This window comes from Rhinopithecus bieti, unplaced genomic scaffold (assembly GCF_001698545.2).
Source record: "Rhinopithecus bieti isolate Rb0 unplaced genomic scaffold, ASM169854v2 scaffold_2735, whole genome shotgun sequence".
Classification (NCBI taxonomy): Eukaryota; Metazoa; Chordata; class Mammalia; order Primates; family Cercopithecidae; genus Rhinopithecus; species Rhinopithecus bieti.
Genome location: NW_016804150.1, coordinates 112,843 through 124,679, shown reverse-complemented (window position 1 = coordinate 124,679; position 11,837 = coordinate 112,843). Strand labels below are relative to the sequence as shown.

Here is an 11,837-nt window from a genome sequence, read left to right as displayed (position 1 = left end):
AAAAAAAAAAAAAAAAAAAAAAAAAAAAAAAAAGAAAGAAAAAGAAAAAGAAAGAAAACTCCTTTTCTCTCTCTCTCTCTCTCTCTCTCTCTCTCTCTCTCTTTCTTTCTTTCTCTTTCTTTCTTTCTTTCTCTCTTTCTTTCTTTCTTTCTTTCTTTCTTTCTTTCTTTCTTTCTTTCTTTCTTTCTTTCTTTCTTTCTTTCTTTCTTTCGATGGAGTCTCATTCTGTCACCTAGGCTGGAGTGTCATGGTGCGATCTCGGCTCACTGCAACCTCAGCTTCCCAGGTTCCAGTGATTCTCCTGCCTCAGCCCCCTGAGTAGCTGGGATTATAGGCACTAGCCACAACGCCTGGCTAATTTTTTTTTGTATTTTTAGTAGAGACAAGGTTTCACCATGTTGGCCAGCCTGGTCTCCAACTCCTGACCTGAGGTGATCTGCCCACCTCAGCCTCCCCAACTGTTGGGATCACAGGCTTGAGCCACCACGCCTGGCCGGAAAATTCTTGTATATAATATAGATATGGAATTCAAATCCAAGTCTGTCACGTTGAAGAGTCTAGAACCTCAGCTTTTAGGCACTGAACTACATTGCTTTCTTAAAAAATAACCATATATGTGTAGTCAAGGGGATTGTACAAAAACCTATCTTCTTGTGCATGAACCTCACTAGGGTACTTCCTGGCCAAACTGTGATACTGCATCATATACTCTTATTTCAGAAAAAGACTAAATATTTGTTCTTATTACAGTAGGTTATGTGTCAGGGTTAAAAGCAGAAAAAAAGTCACATACATGAGTGTGAACATGACATGTAAGTTCGTTCTATGAAATGGCCTTTTCCATGTTTTTAAAAAATATTCAAACACTAATGTGATGCAGTTTGTAATTCTACTTTATACCTGTTCAGGGTTTCTAATGTTAGTTCTCTATTATTAGTTTTTGAGACAGGGCATCACTCTGTTGCCTAGGCTGGAGTATAGTTGTAAGATCATGGCTCACGGCAGCCTTGACTTCCAGGTTCAAGCAATCCTCCTGCCTCAGCCTCCCGAGTAGAGTCTGTTTTTATTGCTATTCAACTTTTTGGTCCTCAAATATGATGAAATTACCCTAACCAGATAACCACATAGTAGATCCTCAACTACTTCAACTCTCAAAAGAAATGGCAAAAACAAAGGGTAAAGAGTAACCTTATGTGCACTCTTGATGGAACAAACTTTTAGTGAAATCTCTTGAAACAAACTGCAGGAAGCCATGCATTATAATCATTATTATTAGAATTTTAATATTTTGTCTGCTAATGAAAACTTATAACCCATAATTCATATAGCTGTACTTTAGAAAGTAAAGACTCTTTCTGAAAAATGCACACGCTAGCTTCCTTTTCTCGGTTTACCTTTCTACTTTAGAGCAGAGGTGTTGCAAGGATTAGAACCAAAGGTGATCCAGAAAGAAGAAACTGCAGGAGAACTGTGGGCATTGCAAGGAAAATAGGGTTGTGCTCAATTTTTAGTTTTACATTAAGCTCCCGGAGGACACTCCTTAGAAGTCTTCCATAATTATGTCGGCTATTCTTTCCGCTATCCCTATCTGTGTTTTGTTACTGAGCTGGTACTCCTTGGTTGTGTCAGTTCTTGATTCTTTACTCACGGGAGTGGAAAGAAGTCATGATCTAATGGAGTAGCCATCAAAAGAAAGAGCAGTCAGTTTCCTATTCCTGCACGCTCCCCCCAGCTGTCTTCTTGCTTGAGGAAGTAGTTATTGTAAAGCATTCCAATTTCCCTAAGCAGATCTTTTCCCCTCACATCCCTTTTCCCTCCTTTTTTATTCCAGTAACTGTTGTGGCTCTTTCATTGGTCATACATGACTGCCATCCGAATCCAACCCTCCTGAATTCTGTCCCTGTCCATTCTAAATCCTTATTCTGCACAAATAAGACATACTAGGTCTCAACACTGGTCTAGAAGTCAGAGTCATGCCTATTTCATTCTGCCTCCATCAAGAAACGCCCGTAGGGAAAAATAATAATAATAATAATAGTAACAACAACAACAACAACAAAAAAGAAGCTGGCCTTGTCTCAGCGCCAGCCCCAGGACTGGTTTCCCAGCAATAGGCGCAAGGTACAGCCCTTGTCGGAAACTCCCAGCCTCACTCGGGGGAAAAATGGGGTTTTCCGGAGACCTGTTTCCCTAGGGTTTAAAAGCGCGTCGCGTGGGAGCTTCGCTTTCACTTCTCTAGGGAGTTCTGAGCTGCAAGAGCCCAGCTACTCGTCGAACCCGGGTCGTCTGCGTGAGTAACTTGGAGTGTCCAGGAGCACGGGAAGGGCGCCAGACAGACAGAGAGCCTTTGGCTGCCTCTGAGACCGGCTGTAGGCTGCCACCGCTGAGCGGCGCGGAGGCTGCAGCGTTCCGTCTCCGGACAGAAAGCAGGCGTCGGGGACTGCTACTCGCAGCCTGCCAGGGGCAGCAGCAGCCCCAGGTTCAAGTGACTATGGGCCAGGATACTCAAGCGCAGCTGGCGGCCGCCCGTGGGAGAGCCAGTGCTCTCCGCAGGTCCAAAGTGCAAGGCCGGGCTATTCCCGGACTTGCCTAGGCGCAGGGGCCCCCAGCGCGTCCCGGATTGCCCCGGCGCGCCTGGCGCGCGAACTTGTGCGCAAGGGAGAAGAGTGCTTACCATGGAACATGGTCTGAGGGAGGTGGGCGTAGTCATGATGACCGCAACTGGAGCAGGAGCAAGCTCTCACCGCCCATAGTCACTCCCAGGACCCTGGTCTTCCGCGGAGTTGCCGAGTCTGCGTTGGGCAGGGTGATCTCTGAAGCTGGTTCCTCTTACCCACGCCGCGCCTGCTGTTTCATCCATCCCAGCGGGGGCGGCACACACCACGGCCTGGTTCTGCGCTTTGCCTTTTCCATAACTTCCGTAGGATCTGCCAGCAATGTACTTTCAGTTTCTACTTTGCGCTTGGTCTGCAGGTTCAATTTTTGGGATAATTAGCACGGAACCTTCATTATCCCCTCTCTCCTGGGCATCTGCTTCCCGCGCACCTGGACGAGGACCAGAGGAGGGCGCGAATTTCCAAATCACCGCAGGAGAAACCAACTGGCCTGAATCAAAGCGATTCTGGGTAAAAGACTTTCCAGATGACCTCTCAACGCCTTGGCAACGCTTGGCGACTGGGAGCTAAAACCGTGAGTTGTTAATATGTGCACGGAAACCACAAGTGTGCAAGACGCAAGCTGGGTTATTGGAAGCGGACGACACCAAGGAGGCGTTGACGCGGATGTGGTGGACGTTGCCAAGTTGTCTCTTAAAAAGAGGAAGTGAAGAATGATTAAGAGGGTCACGCCCTCTACCACTCCAACCTCTCTAATCAGTCTCTTTCTGTTCTGTCTACTGTACATGCACCTGCTCAGGTGAGACCTCAAGGAAAAATAATCCTGTGGGTCCACCTAATCTGGTAAGTGTTACATTTGGAAAATCAAACCCCAAATTAAATAGAAGACGTGGAAACTGACAATAACATTTGACTATGACTTCCACATGCACATTTATCTGAATTGGTTAATAAATCAAACTAACCATCTTGAATGTGTGCCACTGAAATGTTAACTTTTTCCTGGGCTTGAATTATGTAGCTTATTTGCTACATTAGTTTGGTTTCTGCTATTCTGCAGAAACTCTGCTTAAATGAAGGTGGATAATGTAAACCAGTAATGACAGCGATAATAACAACAACTATCATTTATCTAGCATTTGCTCTCTGCTAGTGTTGGGCTAAGTATTTTATGTATATCATCTCTGGTAAAACTTTGTGTGAGGCAGACCATTTTCTTATCTGCACTTTGCAGATGTGGGGACTGAGACTTCCTTAAGTAACTTTCGAAAGTTCACTTAGCTAACTGAGCTTAGACACAGACTTGCTGCATTTGGGCTGTAGAAACTCCTGCTTGGAACTCCTGTGAATAAAGTAATAATGTGCACACTGATGCCGGGAGGGAGACGACAGGACGTGTGTGGCTTTGCCCCAGTGTGGGGACTTCAGGAACGGTTCCTGGAGTTTGTGACTTCTAAATTGACACTTGAAGAGGAATGAACTTGGGGCTGATAAGGAGTATGTCACATTCTATTATAGTGTGAACAAGGAAGAGGAAAAGAGGAGGGAAGGAGAAAGGAAAAAAAAAAAAAAGAATGGCAATGAACTAGTGAAAACAGAGTTGCTCAAGCCTGAAACTTGGGTCTCTGATTTCCTTTTTTCGTCTCACTTCCCACATCAAATCCATAGACAAGTGCTGTCTGCTCCACCTCCAAAATTAACCCTAAGGTGACTATAGAGACTGTCTAAGGGATCTTCCGGCTTTCACTTTTGCCGGCAACCCTTCATTCTTCTCAGAGCAGCAGGATATCTGATTCCACTTTGTGCCCCGCCCTCTGGTCACTTCCCACTGGGTACCAGGCCCTCAGTGCCCTGGTGATCTGGGCCCTGCTGCCCTCTCTGACGTTTCCTGGCACCATGTCACTATCCTCCAGCCACACTGGCATTTCTCTTGCTGCCCAGCGTCCACTTAGTATGGTCTCTAGCCCATGGCAGGCACAGGGTGATAGAGTAAGAGAGAACAGGTGAATGGGAATGCATGAGTGAATATGTGTGAAAGAGAAAGTGCATGAAAGCAGAAGGAAATAGAATGAAAGAGGAAGAGAAGGGGGTAAGCAAATGGAAAAGAGAGACAGAATGGAGTGAGAAAAGCCACATATTTCCATTTGACTGGAACCTAGAATGGGAGGTGGGGAGGAGGACAGACATGACACTGGAGTGAGCTTTAAAAATGATTTCTATAATGAAACACGCCTAGCTTGGGGATTTATTTATTTTAAATCCCTAACAGCAGCATTGAAGTATGTAACTATTCCCAGCCTGCCCCTTTTTTTTTTTTTTTTTAAACTTTCCAGGAACAAAGTAAAAGAGCATCCATCAATAATTTACACAAAAGGAAATCCGTCTTCCTTTTTATCACAATCACCATAAATCCAGGCAAAATAAGGGTTGTACATACCTGAACTTTTGGGAAGCCTGAAAGGAAGTTATTCAGAGCTGCAGGAACGGCAATGTAAATGTTACACTGGATTCTGCCCCCAACTATAAAGAATCTGTCTGAAGAGAATATTCATAAAGCTTTGGGAACTGTTGTGGTTATATGAAATGGGCACATTCTAACAACATCAAGTAATGATTTATTTTTCTGTCTATGAGATAATTAGTGCCATTTAGAAAAAATCCAAAATGAAGTTTTAAATTAGCTTTTGATATTTTGATAAACTGAATATTATTTTATAAGATAGATGAACAAGGACAAAATGTTTTATAAATTTTTAAAATGCTAATGTTTTATGATTAAAGAAATGGAGTGGTTACTATTATATTTGCTCATAGACTCAATGAACAAGACAAAAAAGCCTTTAAGGGGACAAAATAGTAAATACATTTTATGAATTATGGTAAATAAATGTTAAAAGAGAAGACAACATTCTCAGAATGATCAATATAATGTAACAGAAGAAGTTCAAATAAAATTATATGATGTCAATTTAAAGAGAAAATTATTGAACATTAACCAATATCTTTTTAATGTTCTACAGTCTTCAGTCAGAATAGTCAATAATTATAAACCGGAAAATATTTTTTGATTAATATCTGAACTATTTTTACCCAACTTAATATGACCACTTTTTATAGTCTGTGATCTGAATTCTATCTATCATTCTATCTATGGGTAGTATGAAGTTATTTTTATTTAACTTTCCAGTAATAATATTCAACATATTTAAAACATGCACACAGCCACACAGCCAACATTATGGATATATGATCTGTGTAATTGCACAGGGCTTTGTACTTCATTTGATGCTCTGCTGTCACTGTATTGAAATACCTCATTTTTAGATAAAGGGACTCTTATTTTCATTTTGCACTGGGTTTCACAAATTCTATAACGGTCATGCACATTCATACATGTTAAGTTACACATTGTGGATAGCAGTGCATGTCTTTGAGATGATTTCAGTTTGGTGGGAAAAACAGATGTTAAATATCTAATTTCAAAGATGAAAAATATTATTAAAAGGGAAACATGATATATTATGTGAATCAGAAGTTTAAAGTAGTATAGGCCCATTTTTATAGTTAAATGCAGATCCATAAAAACTAATTTACCTGCCCAACAAACAAGCAGCTATGAGAGGATGACCTGTAATTTGATAAAGTTTAAATCTTACCAAATGACTAATGAACATCTATTTACATGATCATGGGTTTTTTTGCTGCATTCCTAAATAAACCATAAATTTGACATAATGCAACATTCAAATTGGTAATATTTAACCTGGAATTTTACAGTTGTAGTCATAATTGGGTTATGTTTATTTTTCATTTTATATTCAACTGATATTGGGCTAGTTTTGTCAGGTTATGCTAGTTTCATAAAGTAAATTGGGAATTCTATTGTTTTCTAAAACTGTCAACTGTTTAAATATGTGAAATATGTGTTTAAACATATTTGTTTCTGACAGACTTACTGGAGTTCAACAATAAAACTTACTTGATTCCATGGATGAAGCCCAGGGATAGGATGAGACTATTAGTTTTGAGCATTACAAGTATGAAAACGAAAAAGGGTTTATTTTGAAGGCTGAATCAAAATGGCCATGTCAGACTGTCAGAACTTTGCTGGAGATGGGTATGTTAGCATATCAGTGACGGCCAGAGCCGTGAAAATGAATTCAGATACTCAACCTGTGTGTTAGAAGACAGAAGACAGAACTAATGCTAGCAGGAAACTTGGGGCACGAGCGACCCTAAAAAGTTGAGAAAGGGGTGGAGAAAGGGGTGCCCATCAACAAAACAGACAAATACATAGTAGGTAGCAAAGTGGAAAAGTCAGAAGTCAGTGTCCCAGAAGGCAACGGAAAATAGAATTTCAAGATAGAGTAAGTAGCCACTATTTCCAAATGTCACAAAGAGGTTGAATAAGATGGAGACTGAAAAGTGTGTCTGTTAAATTTGGCAGAGCAGAGATTATCCATGATCCTCATGGCAACAGTTTGAGAAGAGCAGTGTAGATGCAAACAATATTCTAGTTTGCAGGGGTTGAGAGAAGAAAGAAATAAAGTAACAGAGTACAACTTTTACAAAATGTTTGGTAATAATAAAAGGGATAGGGTAATGATTTGAAAGTCATGGAATTTTTTATTTTCAATTATAAGAAACACTTGAGCATATTTATATATTAATTGATAAAATTAGGTTCTGCAGAACGGGGAAAACATGGAACCTAGAAACCCAAGATACTCCGTTGATTTGTTTTTCTTATTTTCTCTCCATTTCTCCCTCCTCTTTAATTTCTGACCCAAAATTCTATAATTCTGAACAATCAGAATCCTCTCTCTATCTGGGACCTAAATTTATGTTTCTTACTGAAATGTTGCCATTGGCACTCATCTAATTCTGGATTGAGTATTGGCTTGTCTAAGAAAGAAGTCTAATATTTCCCAAATCGCCTTTCAGAGAGGGCAACTGTAGCTTTTACATAGATTGCATTATCCAATCCCTTTATATGCTAATGTTGCATTGTTGGCAATCAGGGCTTTCTTGTATATACAGTCTGGCATCGCTTAACAATATATTCTGAGAAATAAAAAATTCACCTTTGCTTATTGTAACTTTTTTACTTTATAAACTTCTAATTTTTTTTCAACTTTTTGACTCTTGTCATAACATTTGACTTAAAACACGAACACATTGTACAGCTGTTCAAAATATTTTCTGTCTTTATATCCTTATTCTATATGCTTTTTCCTTACTTTTTAAACTTTTTTGTTAGAAACTAAGACACAAACACACATATTAGCTTAGGCCTACACGGTGTCAGGATCATCATCACTGTCTTCCATCTCCACATCTTGTCCCACTGGAAAATTCTTCAGGGACAATGACATGCATGAGCTGTCATTTCCTATGATGACAATGCCTTCTTCTGGAATACCTCCTGAAGGAGCTGCCCCAGGCTGTTTTACAGTTAACTTTTTTTTTAATAAGTGGAAGGAGTACACTCTAAAATAGTGATAAAAGTATAGTAAAAACATAAACCAATAACATAATTGTTTATTATCAAGTATTGGGTACTATACAGTACTGCATGTGCTATACTTTTATAGGACTGGCAGTGCCGTAGGTTTGTTTATGACAGCATCACCACAAACACATGAGTAATGGGTTGTGCTAAAGTTGTTACAATAGCTACAATGTCACTAGGTGATAGGCATTGTTCAGCTCCATTATAATCTTAGACCACTGTCCTATATGCAGTTCTTTTTTATACAATGCATGATTGTGCTAGATTTTGGAGGGACTATGCTTTTAACCATTGCCTTTATAGAACATTAATTAGAAAAGAATACACCTACAACAATTTTCTTCATGCAAACTGAAAAAAATATAAACATCTTTTGTTTAAATCACTGGATAGATTCCCTTTATATGATCCAGTTACTATATGAAGATGTCAAACTGTTCTTATGAGCTCTTGGAGAGCAGTTACTATCTTATTCAACCTGGAATTCTCTGTAGTCAACAGAATACCTTTCAATTTACAAATTCTACCCAAGTATGACTTGTGGAAAAGGGAGACATCAGACTGCACAAGTCTTGACTTGCTGTTATTACACAAAACCAGTATCTGAGAGAACTTGTGATAACATCCAAGAATGTTACAAACCCAGCTACTGATTGATGTTGATATATCTAAAGTTCTGAGAAGCTTGTTAAAATTCTAATATTTAATATAGATTTAGACTTCTTTTCCTGATATGGAAGACTTCCTAATATGGAAGTCTGTCTTGTTGAAATCCTTTTATTGTTAGATTAGAAATTAATCCAAACTACCTTTCCTTCAGGCAAGCCAGGTTTGGTACAAGTCAGGTGTCTCATTGCCTTAGACTATGATTGGACTCTTAGTACATCCATTAACTCATATACGATGCAAAATCATTCGGTTTATTGCAACAGTAATGAAATCATAATCTAGAAAGATATTATATGTCCCTGAGTTTCTGGGGTATCAGTCATTGTTCTATGCCAATAATGTGTCAATTAACTGTCATCCTACAAGCCTGGAACTACCATTAATGTTTTCTCCAAATAATTTAATATATTATCTGGCAGTGACATATATATTTCAACGAGAAGCGCACAAAAATTGAGATTTTTAAGAGACGAAAACACTAAGTCATGGAGTTTCATGTGCCGGTGATTTCTTCTTCAAACCACGAAGCAGTGTGTCATCTATTTCTTGAGTAACGTTTTATTAAATGTCGGCTGTATGCTTTCATTTCCTTGTTTCTTTTTCTAACAATTCTCCCCTATGCTTTACTAAAATGTTTTTCAATTATGTGTTTCTCGTTTAATGTTTTCAAATTTTTTTATATTGACTGATAAAATTGTCTGATTTCAAGTATATATAAATTGTGAAATGAATAATCTAGTTACCATATGCATTACCTCACATAGTTATCATTTTTATGATAAGAACACTTACCTTCACTCTCAGCATTTTTCAAGAATATATTGTTATTAACTATATCACCATATTGTACAGTATATCTCTTGAACTTATTTATTCTGTCTAACTGAAATTCTATATACTTTGACCAACATCTCCTCTACTTCCCCCACAACCACTCCAGCCCCTGGTAACCATAATTCTTCTCCTTATTTCTAGATCAGCTCTTTTTTAGATTCTACATATGAATGAATAAGATCAGGCAGTATTTGTCCTTCTGTGCCTGGCTTATGTCATTTAACATAATGTCCTCCAGGATCATCAATTTTATTGCATACCACAGAACTGCATTCTTTTTATGGCTGGATAGTATTCCATTATGTATATACACCATATTTTTTTATTCATTCATCCACTGATGGACGTTTAGATTGATTATACATATTGGCCATTGTAAATAATGATGCTATAAACACAGGAGTGCAGACATCTATTTGAAATACTGATTTCATTTCCTTTGGATGTATACCAAGTAGCAGGATTACTGGGTCATATGGTAGTTCTATTTTTATTTTGTTGAGAAACTTACACACCATTTTCCGTAATGGCTGTATTAATTTACATTCCTACCAACAGTGTTCAAGTGTTGCCTTTAATTCACATCCTCTCTAAAGTTATTATCGTATGACTTTTTCATAATGAACATTCTAACAGGAGTTTGGTAATGCCTCATTGTGGTTTTAGTTTGAATTGCCCCAATGATTAGTGAAGTTGAACTTTTTTTCATATATCTGTTGATTATTTGTATGTCTTCTTTGACAAATGTCTATTCAGATCCTTTGCCCATTTTTAAATCAAGTTATTTGTTTACTTGCTATTGCGTTGTTTGCATTCCTTATATATTTTGGATATTAACCTCTTAACAAGTCTATCATTTACAAATATTTTCTTCCATTTTGTAGGTGTCTCCTCTCTCTGTTGATTGTTTTGTTGTCTGTGCAGAAGGTTTTTAGTTTGATGTAGTCCTAGTTTTGATTTTGCTTTTGTAGCCTGTGTTTTGGAGTCATATCCAAAAAGTCATTGACCCGGTCCATGTCATGGAGTTTTTCTCCTATGTTTTCTTTTAATAGTTTCACCGTTTTAGGTCTTACATTTAAATCTTTAATCCATTTTGAGTTAATTTTGGTATAAGATCTGAGATAAGAATCTAATTTCATTCTTCTGCATTTGGATATCTAGTTTTCCTGAAATCATTTATTGAAGAGATTGTCTTTTCCCTATTGCATGTTCTTGGCTCCTTTGTCAAAAATTAGTTGGTTATAAATGTGTGGATTTTTGCCTGGGGTTTCTATTTTGTTCCATTGGCATATGTTCTATTTTTATGCCAATACCATGATGGGTTTTAGTTAATATAGCTTTGTAGTATATTTTGAAGTCAGAGAGTGTGATGCCTCTTGCTTTACTCTCTTTGCTCAAGATGGCCTTTGCTCTTTGGGGTCCTTTGCGGTTTCATACAAATTTTAGGATTTCTTTTTGTATTTCTGTAAAGAGTGTCATTAGTGACTTGACAGAGATTGTGTTGTATCTGTTGATTGTTTTTAGTAGTGTTGATATTTTAACAATGTTAATTCTTTCAACCCATAAACATTCAATATGTTCCCATTTATTTGTGTCTTCCTCAATTTATTTCATCAGTGTTTTATAGTTTTCAGTGTAGATATCTTACACCTCCTGGATTAAATTTAATCCTGAGTATTTAATTTTTTTTTGTAGCTATTGTAAATGGGATTGTTTTCTTGATTTTTTTAGACTGTTTGCTGTTAGTGTATAAAAAATGACTTTTGTATGTTGATTTCGTATCCTGCAACTTTACTGAGTTTCTTTATTAATTCCAATATATTATATGTGTATAGTTTTTATATATAAGACCATGTCATTTGCAAAGGGAAAATTTGACTCCTTTCTTTCCAGTTTGGAACTTTCATTTCTTTCTTTTGCCTAATTGTTCTGGCTAGGACCTCCAGTCCTATATTAAATGGATGTGACAAGAATAAGCATCCTTGTCATGTTCTAGATTTAGAGAAAAACCTTTCAAGTTTTCTCCATTGAGTATAATGCTAGCTGTGGTTTTGCCATATGTGGCCTTCACTGTATTGAGGTACATTCATTTTATACCTATTTTTTAATGTATGTTGCATTTTGTCACTTTTTCTGCCTCTATTGAAATGATCATATGATTCTTGCCTTTAATTCTATTAATGTGATGTACCACAATTATTGATTTA

General features: G+C 37.8%; 1 protein-coding gene across 1 annotated transcript in view; it reads right to left on the bottom strand.

Annotated features, from left to right (window-relative positions):
* IL7 (interleukin 7) overlaps positions 1–3,285 on the bottom strand; it is a 70,823-nt gene extending 67,538 nt beyond the window's left edge. Inside the window, exon 1 of the mRNA XM_017866857.1 lies at positions 2,675–3,285. Within this exon, the coding sequence (XP_017722346.1) occupies positions 2,675–2,684 (10 nt within the window). The 5' untranslated portion in view covers positions 2,685–3,285. The remainder of the gene's footprint in view (positions 1–2,674) is intronic.
* Positions 3,286–11,837: the final 8,552 nt, after the last annotated feature.